Source organism: Papilio xuthus, unplaced genomic scaffold (assembly GCF_000836235.2).
Source record: "Papilio xuthus unplaced genomic scaffold, Pxut_1.1 DF826933.1, whole genome shotgun sequence".
In the NCBI taxonomy this organism is placed as follows: domain Eukaryota; kingdom Metazoa; phylum Arthropoda; class Insecta; order Lepidoptera; family Papilionidae; genus Papilio; species Papilio xuthus.
Genome location: NW_013531716.1, coordinates 546,004 through 569,778, shown reverse-complemented (window position 1 = coordinate 569,778; position 23,775 = coordinate 546,004). Strand labels below are relative to the sequence as shown.

General features: G+C 33.8%; 1 protein-coding gene across 8 annotated transcripts; it reads left to right on the top strand.

The window, feature by feature from the left end:
• Positions 1-1,175: 1,175 nt before the first annotated feature.
• Positions 1,176-19,099, top strand: GluClalpha (glycine receptor alpha 1). 8 transcript variants are annotated; one of them, XM_013318153.1, is made up of 11 exons: positions 1,176-1,315; positions 7,409-7,483; positions 8,814-8,926; positions 12,744-12,814; positions 15,876-15,945; positions 16,378-16,614; positions 17,530-17,664; positions 17,846-17,998; positions 18,117-18,391; positions 18,565-18,746; positions 18,944-19,099. In XM_013318153.1, the coding sequence occupies exons 2-11, from the start codon at positions 7,416-7,418 to the stop codon at positions 18,981-18,983; spliced, it is 1,344 nt and encodes a 447-aa protein (XP_013173607.1). In that variant the 5' UTR covers positions 1,176-1,315; positions 7,409-7,415; the 3' UTR covers positions 18,984-19,099. The 8 variants fall into 8 exon arrangements, with proteins under 8 accessions (XP_013173607.1, XP_013173613.1, XP_013173612.1 ...); XM_013318159.1 differs by lacking the exon at positions 1,176-1,315 and adding an exon at positions 3,071-3,352 and having other exon boundaries at positions 18,598-18,746; XM_013318158.1 differs by lacking the exon at positions 1,176-1,315 and adding an exon at positions 3,071-3,352 and having other exon boundaries at positions 18,568-18,746.
• Positions 19,100-23,775: the final 4,676 nt, after the last annotated feature.

The following is a 23,775-nucleotide window of genomic DNA, read 5'->3' as shown; positions in this document are numbered from 1 at the left end:
TCAACCACGCTGGCCCAATACGGGTTGGTTGACTTCACACATATCTTTGAATTTCTTCTCAGATATGTGCAGGTTGCATCACGATGTTTTCCTTCACCGTAAGAACGTCGTATAAATGTACATATGTAAATCGGAAATCGAAAAACACATTGGTACATGGCGGGATTCAAACCCAGGACCTGCAGATTGCAAGTCAAGTGCTTGACCCCTGAGCCACCGACGCGTTAATGATATTAAATAAACGTATTAATAAAATTTGATATAATATAGAGAAATAAATTCATAGTACACACGATGTATTTGCGTTACATATAACGAAAACCCAATTTTTAAAATATTATTCCGTCTGTCACTTTATTTTTGGCAGTAAATTTTTTTTTTTTTAAATCGAAGACTTCGATCAAGGCCGGACATGACGAATGAAATAGTGATTAGGATAACGTAAATCTATGGTATACTGTAAATAGTAGACATAAGAACAGTATCTATGCCTTAGTTTCTATATAGAGAACAATGGAAAATGTATATATAGATATTATAATTTAGTTTTTTTTTAAATAATCGTTACCTGGGACAGGAACAGCGGCGCTGGCGCTAAGGGCGCTAGGCGGCTGATTGCAGGTAGTTATGTCCTTTGGCGACGAGTGGAGTTAGGGCGGGGCGGCGACAGCTTAAGACGCGCGGCATACATTGCGCGTTTAATATAATACAACTGTTTCTTAACTTTGCTGTTCTTTTGATGATCAAAACTTTATAAATAATAGATTCTATTAAAAATGTAACTTACATTTGTAAATAAAAATATGTTTTTTCGATTACAGTCAATCTTTATCGTTAATTATTTTGGTACTCATATCCTGTTATATTTGTGAATATTTAATCTCGATGGACTTATATAGACCTAAAAATATATTCATGATAAATTTTAAACAGGAGCTTAATTTAAAAAAAAAATTAAAAACTTATTAGAAGTTACAAAACAAGCAGTGTATACAAGCTTATGAAACCCTCTCCCTGGATTCCTGGTACAGCTCCAGGCTCTGGGTCCGGAGGCTGCGCGATTTCTCGATCAATAGAGGCTCCCCCGCGCTTTTCTCGCGCCCCTCCCGCGTCACCTCGCAACTTCCCCTCGCCCCCCGTCTTCCCCTCCCGGGCTAGTACAGCACCCGCAGCCGTGAGATACGCATAAACGCATCAGTTTTTGCTGATTTATTTATAAAAAAAACACCTGAATAAATTAATTCAGTGCGTTTATATAGGCGACATTAATACGCGAACACTCCAGAAATTTCCTGGAGATGGGATTTTGGTGAAGGTAAGTGATATCTTATATGGATTTAATTATTGCGGAGAATTGAACTTTAAATAAGATATTAATCGATTCAGTGCAGGATAACTTATCCTAGATATAACAAATAAATGTATAATTTCTTTGTTTAGATTTGTTTGTTATTGAGATTAATAGATCAATGAAAATATTCATGTCTTAAATATAATTTTAACATTCTTATCTCTATCTTAGTTATTTAAACAGTAACATCTGTTAAAATTCCCTTTCTTATCAATTTTTAATGTTTTCCAGTATAACATATGACCTTTATGTTAGCCTTGAGGTCTATTTGTAAAAACGTCAACCTCTTTAGAGGTCTGAAATCATTACAAATGTAGAAGGTTAAAAGTAGCTTTTGAAACATACAACGGGAAAGAAATAACGTTTTTTTTAGAACGGTTTTATAAAAAAATTGTATTCGATTTGTATAAAGTAAATGAAATATTTTATTAAATAAATTGTAGAATTAAAGATGGAGGATCTAAGAATTTATCTTTTGGTTATTAAATTATTGTTATCCCTTGTGTTATACTGTGTTTATATTTTGTTTGTTTGTTTGTTCCGATTTGTATCCAATAAAACGAGTTAAATTTTAACAAAGATTAAGCACAGATTTATTTGTAATTTGACTAGTATAATATATACTAAACCTATTTAACCGTCCGCTTTAACTGTCTATCGTACAAAAACATGTATTGTATACAAAAATCTACATTATCTGTGAAAAATCCTTAGCTCTTTGCATATTTAATCTGAAAGGAAATAAATAAGAGAATAAAGCAAACAAAATAATATTAATATTATTTGTGGAACACTAATGTCGTGATATTTTAATACATATTGTCATCCCTTTCACGCATTTTAACAAAACAGTGACAACAATATGTTACTTAGCGTTGTTTGTTTTGTAAAAATGTTTATAATTTGGCTTAAATGCCACGGTGTCAGGGCGCCGCCCATATTTCAAATCATTTAAACGACTGCCGATCGCAAAGAGCATGCGCAAATTTAATGTCAAATGTAAAGGTGAGTCTCCATTGTGTGCAGTGGTTTCGTTACCCCCTGGGGGTATACGAAATACCCAGATTTAGCTAGAGGTTTACCAAAACGGTAAAATTTTGAAAAGGATTCACGAGAAAAAAGGTTGGGAAAATTTCAGTCTGCATTTCCACACTTCATATCTTTATTTTGAAGACAATGCGGTTCAAATATTATTTTATGTATATTTCCATTGTCTACTTCGCGTGTTCCGTTCCATTCAGCACCACAATTTGACATCATAGTAACATGGAAACTGTTCTTATAATTCCATTGTTTTTTTTTAATTCTCTCTAGAAATGTAAAACAAAATCACATCTGTGTTGCGTATTCTAAATTAAAATTTATAAAGTTACGAAGTTTTAGTATATTTGTAGATTAAATCAGTTTCTTTCCCATATTTAAACATTTATCTTTAAAATAATAATCAAATGAGGCTTAACTAAACGATTATTAAAAGATACTGAACTAATATTTATTATATTTACATAACGAAATATTAAAATGAAACATTTAAATTAATAGATTTGCGTTCATATCAAAATGTTGATCGATGTTGACTCTTTTTGTCGCGGGCGTAGTCAAAAAGCGCGCGATACCCGCCCTGTCAATTTGACAGCTACAATATTTTACATCGGTCAAAGGTGACAACGCATTCAGCCGCGCAGCTGCAACGATCCGTAGCTTCGCGTGGTTACCCGCTCAGTTCATAGCTCAGAGGAAATCGCTCAGTTGCTGTGTGGTCGTCGGCGAAAGCGGTCGCCCTACACATAAATAATTTAAATTGAATTACGAAGACATTTATATACTATTACTTTAGCGAGTGAGATGTTTAAGTGTATTAATTAATTTTGATTGAAGTCGTAAGTGCATTTGGCAAGTGTTCTGTGCGTTTATTTATAGGCTATATTTTGGGACAGTGATAATACTTTTGAAATTACGCGCCCACATTCTTATCATATTTGTTTAAAGTTCATTTAAAAGGTAGGCTATTTGATTGAAATAATTGTTTTTATTGAATTTATTTGCAATTCTTGCTTGTTTTAATTTTTACAATAACTTTAAAACACATATACGCTAAGAGCTGAATATATGTTAAAATTATTTTATAGTTTTTAATGTTTTCCATATTTTTATGTATACTCGTCTGGGAAAATTATTTTAATATTGTATTAAAATATTATTGCAACTTGTGAGTCACTTGTACTAAAATAAATGCATTTTTGGTATTGTATCTTCGACACGCGCTTAGCATTCTAAATAGCTGATAAAATTGTTCCAGTTTCAAACGAATGATTTTATAAATCTTACAAAAATGACTTATGTTCAAGTCTGTATTCACATTATTATCAAAAGTATATAATATATAAAGCCCGCTACATAAGTTCAATTTCCATTGCACAGTTTTAAATGAACAGACAAACTGTACAGAGTAATACGAATATAAAAACTGTACAGTTTTTAGACACTTAAAATTTTGCTTTTAAGATTTAATTGTACAGTTCGATTGTTCAGTATAAACTGAATGTGTAAGCTAACTTAAAGTATGTTCTTCGTTTAGCTCAAAATTATGAATATACTAGTTGTCGGCCGCGACTCCGTCCGCGCGGAATTAATAAAAAACATTATGAGTAGCTGTGTTCTTCCAGACTATGTTCTATATGTATGCCAAATTTTATCGAGATCCGTTGAGCCGTTCTGGGGTTACCTTCAAACAAACATCCATCCAAACATTCGTATTTATAATATTTGTAAGAAAAGTAAGATTAATTTCCTAGACATTCGTATTTCAATGATTTTTTGTTCATTGAACTAATTAGTATGGAAATAGTATCAGTTATTTGAGTAGTTCAGCTTATTGAAAAGGGGTTGGCAGAGACCCAAATCGCATTACTATACAAGTATTGACATGACATTGGAATAATAGACAATTTTTTATTTAATTTTATTTAACGGTGGCATTGGTTAGAAAAAAAAGGTTAAGGTATTACGATAGGTAAAACAATCATTCTGTTTACCGTCAGTTTCTGAGTTCAAATCTCCATTTTAAAACATATTGTCATCTCTCTCTGTGTTATCAAAGATGGCAGGGATGACAATATATTTTGTACAGATATTTTGGTCTCAGGAACCCACGGTTAATGACAGATGTACGTGCGACATAACTTTGTTAAGTAGTTAATTCTAGTATTTCTTTCGTACAGTAAAATATTTCATCAAAACTTATTTGTTAAGGTAAACAAACGCTGTAATATAGGGAAACATATTACAAACTATATCACAGTCTGGATGTTACGGAAATTGATTGCCGACCAATTAATGTACGCCTCAGTTAACTTATATCGTGTAACCGAGACTAGGGTGTCTCTAAAGTTCTGACGGATATTTTGCTACTCAAAGTACATCTTATATATATAAAAGAAAGTCGTGTTAGTTACACGATTTATAACTTAAGAACGGCTTTACCGATATGCCTGAAAATTGGTGAGGAGGTAGCTTAGAGCCAGGAGACGGACATAGGATACTATTTATTCATTTTTTTTTCGAATTTATACCATGAAGACTTGCTTATTATTTAACTTACTAATGTTATAAATGCGAATGTTTAGATGGATTTGATGTGGATGGATAGATGTTTTTTTTTTATATATCCACGTGGACGGAGTCGCGGGCGACAGCTAATTTAAATTAAAAATGAACAAAACCTTTTGAACAATATGAATAAACCGAATAAGATTAACCTAAAGATTTCATATAGTTTGATAATTTAATAATTAAGAAGACGAGACACAACAGCAAATAAACCCAAAAACATTTTTTTAAAAAGAGAAAAGCAAACAGCTAATTGGTGAATTTACGTCCAGTAAAATGAAAAAAATAAAATACAGTTTAATAACCAAAAACAAAATAACTTACAGTTACATAAGATATCAATTGAAAATGGAAAAAATCATATTTTTCTTAGGTAATGGGAAGAAACTCAGCTGATGTTGCCTCCAGCTTATCACTGGTTTTTAGAAGTAAAGAAATGAAAACGTAATAATTTTTGTCGTTTCCCTGCTGTTACTAAAATATTGTCACCGTATTCAGGGCGCGCTAATTTGTTTACATCCGCCATTTCCCAGCCTCGACTTCCCTCAGGGCGCTGTGATTCAATTTTCGCGTGATCCTCGCGCTTATGCAAATATGATGGTTGTTGTAACTTTATAATAGAAATATTGCTACACAATTTTGTTATGTTTATATTATATTGCTGAGGAAAGTTAATTAGGGTTCCGTACCTCATAGGAAAAAAACGGAACCCTTATAGCATCACTTTGTTGTCCGTCCGTCTGTCAAGACCCATTTTCTCAAAAACGCGTGAAGGTATCAAGCTGGAATTTATTTTTTTTATCACAAATTACTAATATTATAAAGTCGAATGTTTAGATGGATGGATGTATGTTTGTTTGAAGGTATTTCCAGTACAGCCGAGCGGAAGAACACATAGGCTACTGTGTTTTTTTTTTAATTCCACGCACACTGAGTCGCGGGCGACCGCTAGTTTAATAATAAGCTTAAACTAGTAAAATTCATTGTTATGGTGAAGACGACTTGTTTTATAGTAACTTTAGTTAAAAGAAATTCGCATAATAATTAAGATTTATCCAAGAACATGAGCTTAAAGTGTTCCATTTTTGTGTAATCCGTCACAGTTGTGGTTCAAAGAACTGGCATTTGGTTTGTTGTCCGCGTCGCTTGGTGGCGCTGCGATCTCTGGCTGACAGCGTTACCGACCAGAGCCTTTGTGTTTTTTAATTAATTTTTTTTTATTTTTTAAAAGGCAAAACTTGTATAGTGTAAGTCCAGTGTTTATATCCTTAAAATCTTATTTCTTACTAATCTTATAAATGCGAATGTTTAGATGGATGGATGTTTGCTTGAAGGTATCTCCAGAAGGCTCAACGGAACTTGCTTAAATTTTTGACAGATTTATAGCATAGTAAATATTATTTTCTAACTGTATACACTGGCAGAAAGGTTAATGGTTAAAGTTTATCGTTAAATATTTACCAAAAGTATCGTTACCCATAAAAGAAAACAAATTTAATTATGGAGTTAGCAACTCATTTCCTACACGGGCGCGTTGGGAAATGAGTTGGCAAACATAATGAATGGATTTTTGGTAGCGTGGTTACCCTTTGTGTCCTTTATTATCTTTAATTATCTAATAATAGCGTGATATTATTAACCAAGTCTTTTAAACTGGGATAAAAATCATAATGACAATTAATGTTATGAAAACTTAAGGACATAATATTAGTTACAATGTTTACTAGGTTAATAAAAATAAGCTAAAATTTTCGAAAAAGTGAAAAACAAAAAAAAACTATATTTTATCTTTACTACAATCGTCATATTTCACTGACTAATTTATTTCAAATAAAATAGTTCATCCGTAAGTGGGGCATATCGACGTTGACCTTTTACTCATTTTCATTAAAAATAAATAACATCCGGTGTCGTGTTTGCTCGCCGCCATTTTGTGTAAATTATCTATTTATTCACGTCAAAATAATAGTTTGCTTGATATTGTTAATAAAACGAACAAATATAAAGTGAATGAATTGTTATAAAAACAATGAGAAATAGGACTAAATGAAGAAGGCAGGATTCATTAAATACAAAAGCTATAGAATGGGAGTCTCGAGCCTCCTTCCCTCTCTTTCTTATATTCATTGTGAGAGAAAGAAAGAGTTATTTTTAACACTTTAATTGTTGTTTTAGCCTTAATTGAGTTTATTGAATTATACACCGTATTCAGTAAAAATAACTTAGGATCCTGTCTTGCTGTACGATTCAAATAAAAATATGCGTGCACTAACTGTCGCCCGCAACTCTGTTCGCGGAATTTAATAAAAAAACTTAATAAGTACCCTATGTGCTAGATGTATGGTAAATTCAGCTAGATCCATACAGCTATAGAAAATACTTTGTAACATACATCTATACAAACATTCGCATTTATACTGTTAGTAAAAATATTCGTTTTGTTCACAGACGGAGGATGGACATCCGCCGGCCGACATGTGCCCTCGCTGTACTTCTCGTCTTCTGTTTGACAGAACTTGCACAGTAAGTCTACGCACCTTTAATTATTTAAGTTTATCTTAATTACTCGTAGTACACTCTTTATTATTTTAATAAGAAAATTAAATTATGAAATGACCAACAAAATCTTTTTTAAAAATAATTAGCTATTTAAATGTAGTACTGGCCAGTTTTATATAAATTACATTTCTCATTGAATGAACATCGTAAAGTACTGGCAACAAACAAAAAAGTCTGAAGTGCCACTTTTAACCCTTTCATTTCGAAAAGTAAATACGATATTTCATATTTGGAATGGCAGTTTGTATTTTAAAGTTTGTAGTTTATATAATTAGCATAAGAGCTCTCTTAGAACTGACGCTGGGAGTTAATTTTAAAAAGTCATTGAAAAATTGGAACAAAATTTAATGTTACTTCTAAGGAGACGTTATATTTAATTCAGAAATATATTTTTAAATAAATTATACATAAACTTGTCAAAAGTTATTTTACTGGGGACTACATAAATATAAACTCCTAATAAACTTCCAATAAATTTTTGGGACCAAAATAAAATGTCAAACTGAAGCTTTGTTATGTAAAGGAATGTCTTTTATCTTTGAATATTATTATAGATTAACATATTATGAAAGATATACATTGTTTGTTTATTTGATGTAGTCATATTCTGGTTGATTTTAGAGTTCGAAAGTGATCTATACGGATTCAACTGTCGAATAATTTGTATAAAAACATTATGTTATTGTTTCTCTAATTTTTTGTGAGAAAAAACCAAGACTGCGTTTTATTAAGGTAGTATAATATCAAGATAAAGAAATTTATGTACTTAAAAGTAGTTTATTAGAAAACAAAATTACGCTACAAAGAAAAATAGGTTAGTTTTTTTATATTACTAATAATTAAAGTGTTGTTATTATATTATAAACAAAAATCTTATTTGGAACGTAATGAAATTCGAGTAACTAATACGTTATAACTCGACTACGATTAACACTTCTAAACAAGTGGTAAAATAAATTCCTAGACGTACTCAGAGATATATTTAGCTAAACTATGAACACGTGTAAAATACCATTCCGCATACTTACAATTGCATTGCAAATATTTCTTTTTATTTTTAATACCTATTTTTATCGTTCGTTGTTTGAATGAAATTAAATTAAGCCGATTAGAGACTAGTTTATGAATAAACGTATAAGTATATTCACTTTCCATCTGCGCTCGGCGCGCTGCGCAGTGCCTTCCCCCCACATCCCGCTGCACCCCGCTACACCTAAACTGCGCAGTGACTCGCTCGAAGTTAACAGCCGCCAAGATATATGAAAACATTTATACAAGATTGATTACCTTACAGATGCATGAACGCAAAGATAAACTTCAGGGAGAAGGAGAAACAGATCCTCGACCAGATCCTGGGGCCTGGCCGCTACGACGCCCGCATCCGACCTTCCGGCATCAATGGAACTGGTAAGTCGAATTTGTACCGATATAAATTAAAATAAATTTTATAATAGCAGCCCGTTTTTATGTTGATAGAAAGAGTAAATTTAATACTCCTAAATAGCAAGTTAATTTATAGGTATGGCAACATTTTAATTAACCAAGATGGCGGTCTTTTATGGTCGCTGTCAAAATTAAATTAAAAATCTGAAGTGTGCGTTTAAATATTGCTATGAAAATATTTTGGTATTTTACTCAATTGTAAATAAGAAACGCTTTTATTCACAGCTGGCTACAAATCTGTTTGTCACTGATGTTATTGTAAATACAACTTAAATGCTTTGTTAATGAACGATGGTAAAACACAAATGATGACACCATAGACATATAATCTATATAGATGAATACTTATCTATGGATCACACATACTACTTATGTGACGACCTATTACTTGGTTTGTTTAAAATTAAATAAAAAAAACTTTAACATTACAGATTTAAAGAGATTAATTCAATTTCTTTGTTAAAATAATGTTCAAATGTATCAACATTTGAGGCAAACACGGCGTTTAATATTAAAAGCAAATATTCTTTACATAGGATTTACATCCTACTACATTTATATTGATGAAAATTACTTTTCATCAATATAAATTTCTACGTAATGATTGTTCGAGGAAAAATAAACCAAGGTCACTTTTATTTGCCTCCTATTTCGCACATCATCTTCAATAAACTATTGTTAGTCAAGTAAAAAATTGGCTTACGCCTTGGCATGGAACGACCAATTTGGTTAAGTGAGCTGGATCTTAGGTACGTTACACACTGAATAAAGTGATTTATCAGTTGTGTAAATCCAGTAACAATATTTTTTGTACCCTGACAGATGTAATATTTGTGTATTATGTTCACTTATTTCTTAGTAAATAAATGGCTCAAAATAAGGTGTGTATCCTCAACTGTTGATATTTCTAACCTATAACTGTTCTATGTAATTTAAAAAAGAAAATTAACAATAATAAAACAGTATAGCTAAAAAAAATGTCCCGCCAATAACTAATACAGATTAAAAAAAACGTCATAGACTACCATAGATTAGGCTGTCATAATTTTTGTTCGACGAAACGTGTTTGATGTTATTTTTTATTAAGTTGGTAAGGGTTTTTGAAATATTTCGACAGATGGTCCAGCTGTAGTAAATATAAACCTGTTCGTCAGAAGTATTACCACCATAAGCGACATAAAGATGGTTAGTACACTCAGGAGTCAAACGATTCAGATAGGTAGACGTACGACGTTCTTACAGCTTTCGGAGGAGCGACCATCGACAATAGTTCATTTTTTAGTTTTATATTTTTAATATAGCGACAAAAAAGTGAGCTGTTGTTTTGGGATGGCGCGAAAACTCCCTTCCATGTGCTCGATTTATTAACACTAGTGACAGGAGTATGGGAATAGGAGATTTGAAAACGAAATTATACTTTTATACCATCGAACATTTGATTACACGGAAAATCATGATTGGCGTATAGTTATGACTGTTGGAAGAAAATGTTAATTTGTCACTATAGTTAATATCTTAAACAATATTGTAGTAAACAGTAGGAATTTAAATGTCTCCCGTTGTTTTAATTTGCCTAAGCGATTGTGCGTTCTCGAACTTTTAAGACGTAATCCGTATTCATTTGACACATCTCAAAATGTTGCCAGTTTACAAAATTAAAATTTCTACTAAATTTTACGCCTTAAAAGTTGAAATGTGTGTTTCTGGCGAGACCACATATTTCGGCCTGGTGGATTTAAATAAAATAGAATCACCGCTCGAGTGCGGATGTTAATAAAAGTCATGATTTTAGATTCATATTTCTCAAATACGTCCATTATTTTAAAGTCTCACACAAAAGTGAATTTGAATGTTACAAAAGTTTGATAGGCATAGCTTTAAAACAATACTTCCGTAATGCTAAACACATAAAAGAACGATTAATTCGAGGTATTGTAGAGGAATCTAATTGAGTCCATCATAAAAGGTAGAATGGCAGCTAATCGAAAAGGTTTGAGCACGACAATAGCGGCTGTCGTTCAAATTAGTCAGCAAAAAGCTGTTGCAGTGCTATTAAAAAATCGATACACTGATCGTGGCACGCTATCCAAACGATTTGATCTCTTTTGATTGCCACGATAGTAGGAATAGCAACAAACTGTTGGTAAACTTCATACATTCTACAAAACATGTATCACGATAAAGCAATTCCAAGCTCTTTTTATGATTAAAAATAAATTTCAAATTTAGGACAAGATTTTTTTTCTTCAATTCTTAGTTAAAAGCTGACAGTCTGTCGATATTTTTTGATGGTTACCTTTAAGTTTGATTGTTCATTATTTCAAGGATTTTTCCAAATTTTGATCTTGGTAGAGGAATCATTATGCTACACATATTATATATTTTTTCTTTTAAAGTTGACTCATCGAGTAATTAAGGGATCTGAACGGTTTTAAAGAATTAAATTTGTTTTTTTAGATTGCTTATTTTCATTTACAGAGAGTGAAGTTATTATTTTTTTTTACAAATTATGAACAATAAAATTAATAAGAAGCATATTAATTTTACTTAATTTATCTTAGTTTATATTTATATATTGATACTAAGATTAAGTTTTAACGACAACTATAAATTAAAATTTTGTCAACACCGCTTTGTGACTGAAATCATTTTTTGTATATATTTTTTTTAAATTTGCAGCACAATTAATATTCAGATACAAAAGTATCGGTTTATCAAATGACCTGTAAGGTGTACACTAACACAAATTCCTTAAACAAGTCAAGTTTTGCTTTATTTTCAATCGAACCAAATTTTCCTTTGCTCTCCCATCAGTGTGTCAGTTTGTGTTTAGTTTGGTTTGTGTCCGTCCATTGCCTACGTCCACACACGACGGGTGACGGTTAATAAATGCTTAAAACATAATATTTTCAGGATGAAGGTGAGTCGACCGTGTACAATCATTATTTCCAGAGACAAACCTCGCGATCCATAGAGTTGCACACGTCAACTCTTTAGGGCTTAGTTATAATCTATAATGTTATATCAATCATATATTTTGCTTGGTACTTAGATGGGCCAGCGGTAGTGAGCGTCAATATATTTGTCAGGAGTATTTCAAAAATCGATGATGTCACAATGGTAAGTCTGCAAGTAACGAATGGACCGTGCATTAGTCTAAGTTACAGTATGACGATTTTTTTTTCTTCTTCTTTATAAAGCGGTTGCGGTTTTTCTTAACAAGTCAAATGAATGGGGAATTCCCTCCTCTTTGTTACGGAGAGATTTACCCGACTGTATATGTCATGATCGTTTGTTATTTTTATTTTCTTTTACTTCTTCCCTTTGGTGTTGACGACCAAAATCGTTTTTAGAATCGCGCTTTATTTAAAAGTATGACGCCCGTTATTGTGGATTGGCGGAGAAATAATTTAAATAATCAAATCGTTAGTTTTTATCACCTCAAATACTGTCCGATAGTTTTTACTTCTTGCGCTCGAATATAACTTTTTTTTAATTATCATTCTAGACTGCCTGCTTTTTAAAATACGAAAGGGCTTTCGATAGCGAAAGAGGTTTTATACTTTTGCTTTGATTAATGAAACTAGATATCGTATTTATCTCAATAGCTCGGCTCCATTTCATCTGATGTATTGACATTTGACATTAACTCATCAATATACGATCCGTACTCACGACCGGTAGGAGTTTTAGTATAGAGCTAGATTAAATATTAGTTAGGTCGTTTTATAATCATTGAAATACGGTCCTGTAATTTAAAACTTCTTTTTTTCTCACAAAGGCGATGCGCCAACGTTAGTGCGTGTCAACATGTTTCTACGATCCATCAGCAAAATAGATGATTACAAAATGGTGAGTGGCTGCACATCACGACATACAGACAGATGTATCGGTGACATTTTTATTATAAACCAAAGTTGTTTAGTATCGTCGTATAATTGTTGTGTTGCAATATAAGTAACTTTGTTTATAATAAAATTGGACATTCCGTTCAAGTGGATATCTGGCAAAACTTGCACTGCTAAACATTCTCAAGCTATATCGTAAATGTGTTTGTTGTTTTCTTTTGTTACGTTTTATATTAACGTTGTTTTGTTTTTAATTTTTGTTTGTTTTATTATTTTTAATTTGTTTATTTTTTCATTACTAACCCTTACGCCCATTTCACATCCACTTTTAAGGTGAATCATTTTATATAAATATTTAAAAGTGGTTGACAAGGCGGTGCGGTGCCCTGGTGCCCTATTTACCGTTTAAACGATTTCCTTTATATCGATATTTCATAGTCCATGGACGATACGAAGACGAGTTTATTCTAACAAATTTGGACAGTTATTTTTTTCTGATTTTAGTTTTTGAAATTACTTAAAACACTTATTTATTTTATGTTTATTTAATTGAAAAGCACCTAAACAGCAAACGTTACCTGTAAAAACACGCGATGGATTATTGGTACATTGTATATAGCACAAAATTAACACCAACGGCTTTGATATTGGCAGCACCTGAAGTGTAGACGAACAAAATTTCTTCACGTATTTACTTCCGGCGCTACGATGCGCTACGGCCCGCTACGGCGCGCTACGGTGCGCTAAGGCGTCCCGTAAGCCTCGCTTAGTGTAGGCGCGCGGCCCGCACCACATCATCTCATGTTATATTATGTTTCGTATTTTAATTTCCCTGTCATGCTTCCTTTTTCTGTCACGCATTAATTTCATTGAGGAGTTTTTGTTATTTTGTGAATTATAAAAACTATTTTGGTCGTGTTCGTTGACTGTAAAGATGTCGATATTGTCTTGTTCATGTGAATTTGTGTTGTGTATGAATATATTTATATCTATATATCGGGTGAAAGCGTCCGCACTCGGCTTGGTGCTTCGCGGTGGGCCACCTGACCGCAATATGTGATCCCAGACGCTAGTAGTAGTCCTAGCTAGTTGTGACTTCGGCTCTGCATGCCGGTACTAAGCATTCCACCGACGAATGCGCCACACGGTGAGTTCTCTCTCGAGGTACGCTTCATTAGAAGAAGTGCATCGCGCGCGCATGCTCCTGCTTAACGATTAATTAATACTATATCGATATCTCGAATCAAACTCGGCTTTTGGAATCGATTATTCGAATTAGTGATCGAATGTCGACGGTATAAAAATTGCATCGGTATTAGATTCAATTAAATTTGATTACGTATATATTAATTTATTATACAAATATAATTATGGATTAAATTATCTCGATTTGTAGCATTTTAAATGCACTTTAGTGTAGAATATTATCAAAACATCGCACTCAATATCCACTTGGCCATTATTTCAAGCAGACATCAATTGAATTCCATCTACTGGCAATGTTCCAAAACAAGCGATCATTTCAATAATGAATCTGTCAACATCCATCATTCCTTCCTGTTTGATATTACCCAGAAGAAAATAATTTTGAGTATATTTTGTTAATTAATAATTATAATTTGATTGTGCATAAAACTACTTGTATTAATGAATTTCTTCAGAAATTTTTATCGCATTTAAATATACATTTTCTAATCTTTTATTTGTCTCATAAGTATTATGTTTAAGACCGAAAATGTATTTTGTCACTTTGTATAACTAAAATACAGTAATAAGAAAAAGTTTAAGTATCTTTTTAAATTAAGTAAGTTTAAGTTTTATGTCATAAGGTGGCAAACAAGCAAGCGGCCACCTGATTTCGCCGCAAAGGTATCGACTGCTCTCCATGGACATACGCAATTGCAGATGCGTGGCCTACCTTCAAACGACGGAGGAGGGAAAAGGGGATATTTTCTTTTCTAATTAGACGTGTGCAAATCGTCTCTGGACCGCTTCAAAATTTTACAAGAAGTCACATTGACTTGAACAGTTGAGCTGCAGCTCAACAACTAAATTGGCAACTCACGGCTCATTGCGATGTACTATAACTGTAGCGATGAGCCGCGAGCTGCCTGGTGACTCGCAGTTCGCTGCTCGTAATGGAAATCATAACTATAAAGATATAAAATGAACTGAGCTGTGAGTCAGTTCACTGATCTGCTTCACACATGTGATCCGTTGATCTGCAGGTCATCAATTTTAATTGACTTACCCGTGATCAATTTCTATGCGTCCCTTTACTCCACCGAATCATCCTCGTCTCATCCTTTTACTAAAATAAAATAAATGTTTGTAGCCTTTAATATTTTTTTTTAACATATTATAGAAAATAGGTGTAAGGAGAATATATAAACATATTAATCGTAATTATTTGAATACTTTTTTCATATTTCCGCTCCAAAAGCTAAATAACTCAAAGTTGACTTGAATCGAGATATCGTATGTATTACGACCGTGGCTTGTTCTTTTTTCTTTTTAAATGTTACCTTAATTCATTTGACTTGCTCTTTTGATGTCGAGGGATCGATGGTACATTTGCCCTGATGTCAAATATTATATTAAAAGATTTAAAATGAATACGCTGAACCTTCGACACCATTATATAGATGTTAGTATTAAGCTTAGTACAATCTGTAGTTATTATATATCTTACTGTCATGTCAATCGCTTATTGTCATGACAATTTTACTGTCATTGTCATGTGTTAAAAGTCTAGTTTGTAAAATGTTAAAACAAAAGAAATGCTAAGATAATTGTAACCATTTAATCTCATTGTAAAAATGATAAAGAAATAGATGATTAAGTTTGATAATTTCCTTCGATGGCTTTTTTTAGAAATTTTGCTAAATTAAAGCTTTTCAAGTAAATATAAATTCCAGACAGCTTTAGAGGAAATATTTAGAAAGTAGTGTTGGGACATTATTCAAATTTAAATCGATGTCGCGTATTCAAATTATATAGATTTAAAATTTGAATAAGTGTCCTATATTTGTAAGTAAATATCTATAATATTGTTATTATTTCAGGAATATTCAGTACAGTTGACGTTCAGGGAACAATGGTTGGATGAAAGGCTGAAATTTAATAACTTAGGAGGTCAGTAACATTACAGTTGGCCCAACAGTTAGTGTATGTTTTTACTGCAAAAAAACAGGAAAATGAGAGACACGGCAATATTTCTGTACTGCCGTCAGTGCAGTGGAAACCTTTCTTATTGTATCGGAGACATACAATATAGTATGTTAATGAACATATATCTATAGGTGACCTCCTACATATTCCCAAACACTGTACAGTCATTTATTAATATTATAAATGTCAAAATTTAAACATATGAGTGAATGATTGTTTGTGGAGAACGCCTAAACGGAACTCGCTAATTTGATATGGACGTAGAACTTGGTCTGGAAGAACACATTTCTACAATTCTACACGATCGGTTTACATGCTATTGAGCCGATATACCTTTGCCAATAATTTTTAATATATTTCACTTTAAATTTTATTATGTTTATATCTGTCTGTCAGGACGTCTCAAGTACCTGACCCTGACGGAGGCGAACAGGGTGTGGATGCCGGATCTTTTCTTCTCCAACGAGAAAGAAGGTCACTTCCACAACATCATCATGCCAAACGTATACATCCGAATCTTCCCCAACGGGAACGTGCTGTACAGCATCCGGATCTCGCTGACTCTCTCCTGTCCCATGAACCTTAAGCTATACCCCCTCGATAAACAGACCTGCTCCCTCAGGATGGCCAGCTGTGAGTATCATATCATATATTTTGCAAAAGCAAACCGCAGAAGAGAATAAAGACAATAACGGTTGGTTTCTGACATCAAAATCTCTGTATAAAACGTGTCAAGCTTGTCATTATCTTTGACAACAAAAAGATAATAATATTTTTTTAAAACGGAGATTTTGGACTCTAAAACCCGCGGTTAATGGTTCACAATCACACAAACCGGCCGGTTAATCGATCAAGAAACATTTTTGAATATATTTACTTCTTCGGATTAACTTAAGCATTGATTATTGCTTTTCCGTTAATCGCTACTTCTATAAATATATAGACGTAATGAAAAGAATAGCAATGTTTATTATTAATCAAAAAAACCGAACCAAGGCAATTATACGAGAAAAGAGAAATACTTTAACAGATCCAAGGTAACATTTGCTTATTTAAACCATTTCAATTTAGAATCTCTGCTAATGTGAAGAAGATCAGTTTTTATTTATGGAACATAAACAATGTTGCCATGTGTTTTGAGTTTTACCACATTATTGCTAAATCTATTTATACTTTTCGATATGTTTGCTATAATATTTACTATTGTTAGCTATTTGAATTGGAATTTTACGTTTTTATGTATATTTCAAATGAAGAAATAGTTTAGAACTCAAGATGGCGAAATTTAACATGGTCGATCGTGGGTTTCTGACACCAAAATCTTTAGATAAATAATGTTATCATCCTTGTTCTTATGTTTGGCAAAACAGAAATAACAATATGGCTTAAACGGGGATTTTCGCCTCAGAAATCCACAGTAAGAAGAGTGACGACTTAAACATAGACTAATCTGGATAAAAACACAATGTTTGCCGAATTTACATAAAATAGGAAAAGAACAGGGAGATGAGGTTCTGTCAAGTTACCCTAATATGATATTAATTCCAGATGGCTGGACGACTGATGATTTGGTGTTCCTCTGGAAAGAAGGTGACCCAGTCCAGGTAGTGAAGAACCTGCACCTGCCTCGCTTTACATTGGAGAAATTCTTGACTGATTATTGTAACAGCAAGACCAATACTGGTAAATGTCTTAATAAATTGCAATATGTATCTTTTTCAAGGACTTGCGACTTTAGCAGAACGTTTAAGAGCTTAATATCGTAACCATAAGCTTCTTCTTCTAGATAAATATATCTTTTTAATATCGCAATGGTCTTAAGGTTTTTTCTTATCTCTCAACGTTAAAACATTGTGTTTCATAGGTGAATACAGTTGCTTGAAGGTGGACCTGCTGTTCAAGCGGGAGTTCAGTTACTACTTGATCCAGATCTACATCCCGTGCTGCATGCTTGTCATCGTCTCCTGGGTCTCCTTCTGGCTCGACCAGGGCGCTGTGCCAGCGCGTGTCTCACTAGGTACATTTAATACAGGCGACTTAGTTTTGAACCATATTGCATTCTTTGTTACTGCTTTACACCTAATAACCCATGTCAGTATCAAATTATCGTGGTTAATATCTATTTCGTTATGTAGGAGTAACAACGCTTCTGACGATGGCGACGCAATCATCCGGTATCAACGCGTCCCTGCCGCCGGTCTCCTACACCAAGGCCATCGACGTGTGGACCGGCGTCTGCCTCACGTTTGTGTTCGGGGCATTGCTGGAGTTCGCGCTGGTGAACTATGCGTCCCGCTCCGACATGCACCGCGAGAACCTGAAGAAGACGAGACGGGAGATGGAGGCGGCGGCCAGTATGGATGCGTCATCTGATCTGCTGGACACGGATAGCAATGCCACATTTGCTATGGTGAGCTCGCACTTGATCTATGTGAATAGATATACCATCAGTCAGCAATTGGTATTCATTTGAAATTGCCTTTTCATATTGATTTATAGTTTGTTGTGTAGAAATACAAAATCGCTCGAAATGAATGTAAGATGAAATATGTCCGTCCTCCCTGACTGGTCTGCAACCGACAGAAGCCGCTGATGCGCGCCGGCGTCGACTCCAAGATGCGCCAGTGCGAGATCCACATCACCAGCAAACCCAAGAACTGCTGCCGCCTCTGGATGTCCAAGTTCCCCACGCGCTCCAAGCGGATAGACGTCATCTCCCGCATCACCTTTCCGCTCGTCTTCGCGCTCTTCAACTTGGCCTATTGGTGAGTTAACATATAATTTGTACCGTTACACATTGTTGACCTAGAATTCTAATAAAACTCAAATTGGACACGGGAAACAGTCAATTGGTCAACTTCTATAATAAATGAGGTGAACGAGTAGCCTAAAGTCCTATGAGCTGATGATGCCACGTGTTGTTGAGGAGTTGTCTCTGTTACATGTAATGTATTGCGGTCAGGTCGACGTACCTGTTCCGCGACGAGGACGAGGAGAAGTGATTCTCGCGCGAAGCGTCGGGCGCGCCGCAACAAGCGCGGCTCGTGGTCGCCGTGCTCGCGCCGTACGCGCTGTTCGCGGTCGCCTACTGCGTCTGTCTGCGCCCGCCGCCGCGCCCCTCCGCCCCCGCCACCGTCACGCGCCTCGCGCGCCCCGCACGCCCCGCACCGCACACACACCCCACGCACCCCACGCACCCCACACCTCCTACACACCCCGCACACCCCGCACGCCACGCGCCGCGGTAGACACTGCTCTCAATGGAAACACGCTGGATAGCTCACTGCTTGGAAGGGCAGATGAATCGCTCAGATTTAGAAGACATTTCGAATCGCCAACATCGCTGGTGACAGCGCAAAAATGTCTATACTCGAATACGCACAAAGTACCAACAGTTTTATTCTGTCCAGTGCAATGTAGAGGTGAGTGATGCATCCGCACTTTCTCCCCTCCCGCCCCGCAGCCTGCTCCCGGACCCTCGCTGATTTCTGCTCGTCCCACAAGAACATAAAGCATTTACCATACCTACATTATAGTGTATAGCAGTGTCTGATGTCTCACATTGATGATCGATTCCCTTTGTTATTAAAAAAACGATCTTCGTTACGTTTATTGAAAACAGAAACTAAATCCATAGACAAACGTTTTTTGAATTCTTTTAAATGGTTTAGTTGTTTCTACCAAAATTAAAATTTACCACTGGAAACACTATGCACTTTAAAGCTGGCAACACTGTGCAGTCACGAAGCGGAATCGACAACAAAGTCATCGATGATCATGTGTAAAAAATTCAATTTTTATTTAACAGATTATGTAATAATAATTTAAATTAACTATCCTACTAATATATAGATATATCTACAAGTCTATATGACTGGAGCACAGTTTAACATTCAAAATAATATTAATCGAGTAGATATAAAATGTATTTAGTTGAATAATAAGATGTTTTCGATAACTTTACTGTTCACCCCGCGCAGGGATATCATATATTAGCACATAGTAACATAAACCACTTACATAGTTGTTCATTATGAAAACGACAAACATATTTCCATTATAAATAATATTAAAATTAGAATATTAACCGAATTTTTAATCTATATGTGTTAGATGAGTCCCATATAATCATAAATATAGAATCAGTAATATGTTATCCATATTATATGATTTAGAATTTAGATATAATAACATAATATACACTCGCTATAAAGGGTGGTACATACAAATGAAATAGCGTGAAATTCTTGATCCCGCAAATAACACACGTATTGTATGTACGAATCCTAAATGGCCTAGATACTGTAGGTGTCTTTACACTAATTATTATCGTCTATGAGACAAATGGATTTGTGAAACACATTTTAATCTTTACATGTTTAGATTATAAGTAGATTCTTGAATATTTCTCATGGCAACATTGTTTTAAAATTACACTCTCTTTCATTTATGGTATTATTTTGGTAATTTTTAATCTATACTCTATTTTTACCATGGTTTTAATTATAAAAACTATGTCGATTCACTTATAAGTAAATAAATGGATTTTTTAAATCAAATTATTTAGATTTTATTTTTCAATTTTAAAGCAATGTTACAATGAGTAACGTAGGTACGAATGAAGTGTGTAAATAATCAGGCCTACAACTTTCTACACCTGTGTCGCTCAGTGTACAGTTATTTATATTATACATAAGATAACATTAAGATCTTTTAGGCCATTTCACACTGCAACTATCACACTGTAAATAAATTTAACGTTTCCTAACACTTGGAGCATGATTGTGACACATTCTAAATTATAAACCATAGAGTAAAATGTTCATTCGAAACCTAAACTTTATCTACTCTATGGCTTTTGGACTTATGATTTTTAATTCGAGTTAATAATTAATGAAAATCTTGTACCATCCCAAGTATGAGTTTCTAACTAAACTTATGATCCCTCTGAACTTATTCATGAATGATTCAATTCTTATTTAATCAGAATCTTGTTCCAAGTCACAACTAAGTTTAAATAAATGTTTTAAGCTACATCACAGTCGCTATATGGTTGTATTGCAAATAATATAAGAAACGTTGGCAGCTTTATCACACTATTATGTTGACGCTATGTACGGGTTATGTATCATCTTGAATGATCGTTTATCGTTCGTCCGATAAATAGATTCACTAATATTACCTTTGTGTTGATATTTCTTGCTCAGTTTTCTATTTCCGTCCCTTTATTTTGAAATTAGGTTGTTTATACATTTGGGAAGAGGTAGACAAAGATTAGATTCATAATGCTATATTATTTTTAAATACATATGGCAACACTAAGATAGTAATGTCACATTGAATATGGAAGCATGTAATTATTCAATATGAAAATACATAAGACAAAGCTAAGAAACATTTTAAATCACACAGCCGTACTCAATTTATATTATAAATTGTTTGTTGTCATTTTTCTTTGCAATTCTTTCAATCATTTTAAACATGATTATATTTATAACAACTGCAAGTTAGATATGTCTCCTTTAGATATTCTTGGGCTGTGATGAAAAATATAGATAAAAAATCAGTAGACATTTAAACAATTCCGATTTAAACGTAGACAAAATTACCAAAGAGGGTTCTTAATACTGGCAACTAAAGTTTACATTTCTATTGAAGAATCAGCGCGGCGCATCTGAAATAACATTTTATTTTTAAAATATAATTTGCAAAATTTCAAATAAAAAATAAAATCGAAGCAAAGCTGCCAGAAAGCTTATGTATGTTCTATTTAATTGATACGTTACTAAACTAAACTACGCAAAATAAATAGCTCTATCTTTTACATTAAGATTATACATTTATCATAAGCCGAAAGTAATTATTCTGCATTTCGAAATTTAAATTGAACAGCCAAAATGAACCATAGAGCTATTTGTTCCTTTTTTCAAATGTTGCCAGCACTACAAACTTCTGATATTTAAGATTGTCATTATGAATTATTTTATTGTATTTCTTCATACTATTTGTTTGAAGGTCTGGAAAGTACGATGAGAAAAGAATTTTAATAAAACTATACCCATCCATGTTTGTTTCTTATTTTTTCCTGCTTACATTAAATATTATTGATAATTTATTATAATGACAATGTTTTGAATTATATAACCATGCATTTTTGCAGTACAAAGGACTTTTATGAGTCACTTTCTCTTTATCGTACAGTTTTTTTTACACTATACTACATAAAGTTAATAGTACAACTTAGGCTTTGAAACCTTTTTTAATCAAGGACCTAAATAGATTTTTTTACTTGTTTTTTTTAATATCATAAGGTGGCAAACGAGCGACCGGCCACCTGAAATCGCTGTAATAGCGAAGTGACCGTTGCCCATAGACATACGCAATTGCATATGCGTTGCCTACCTTTAATCGAGGGAAGAGGGGATGCCCAGAAAGAAAATATCATCCCCTTCCATGCATCTCTCATCCGGAAAGTCCACTTCCACTTCCTATCCTTTCCTTATAAGAAAAAGGGTGGGAAGGGAAAGAGGACTAAATTAGGCCTCCGGGACGCACACTCATCAGACGAACGTCGTGGTATTTCACCGGTCGAGCCGGGCCAATTCGTGCGAAGATGTTTTTAGCGGGCTCTACCACTGTTAAATGGTTAATTGGTCCAATGCATTACAAGGATCAATAAATAAAAGGTTTCAAATATCTAAGTAGAAATCTATCAAGAGTACAAAACTAACAAAATGCACAAGCTAACTAATACGCAAGTAATTAAGCATATCCGATAAACTATAAGATAAAAGTAAACATACCACGTAATATCCAAAAAGGTTTTTTATTCGTTTGGAGTGATCATCATTTCCTTGTCTCCAGGTTTTGGCTCCCAGAAAGACGTGAAAATTAGCTGACTTTTCGTCAAAGTAAACATGTTTAAAATTAATAAAAAGCAAATAATGATACGTTTAGAAAACTTGATGCGACTGGGGTTCTTCATGTTGCGTTTCGAATGATTCTATTTATCAGAGATGTCCCTTTTTATATTGCTGACAAGACATTTGTAAGGTTTCCAAAGACAAATGAATTAATTGTGGGATTTGATTAATATTTGTTTTGTCATGGAAAAATCCAGAATGTACTTGTGTTATTATAGTTCTTGTCAAGTAGACAAAGAGAAAAAATATGCATCTGTAAAAAGTAAAATGGATACCGCAGTTTACGCGAAGTCACCGCTGATGCATTTTTGATGATGCTTCAATGGGCAGACGACAGAGAAGGGGATATTTAAATAAAAAGACCATCAAACAAGCAAAGAATTGAAAAAAACATACAGACGAACTGAGAAGCTCTTCCTTTTTGAAGTCGGTTAAAAAATCTTAAAACATAAAGCAAAAGCTACGCTACGTCATCAAGAAATAAACCGTCAGTAAAAAAAACCAGATCAAAATTAATTTAAAAATGACATTGACCACCGACAAAATTAATCATAGTCCACTGAAAACTTTCCATCACTTCGGCCTACTCAAATTGCTTTTTCAAACTTACTTAGAAATAAATAATAAAAACAAATCACAGAACAAACGTCATAATTGGTCGACAAGACAAATTAAAAAGGGCTTCCTTCATTTGGCTAACACGTATAAATACTCGTCACTTTCATCTCAAAGCATCAGACGCTTCTCAGCTTCTCAGCAATCGACATTCCTTCAGGTTATTACAACAACTTCAAGCAATCAACATGTACAAGTTTCTCGTCATCTTCTTCCTGGCTGCGTGCATCTTCTTGCTGGCTGAGGCCCAGCTCAC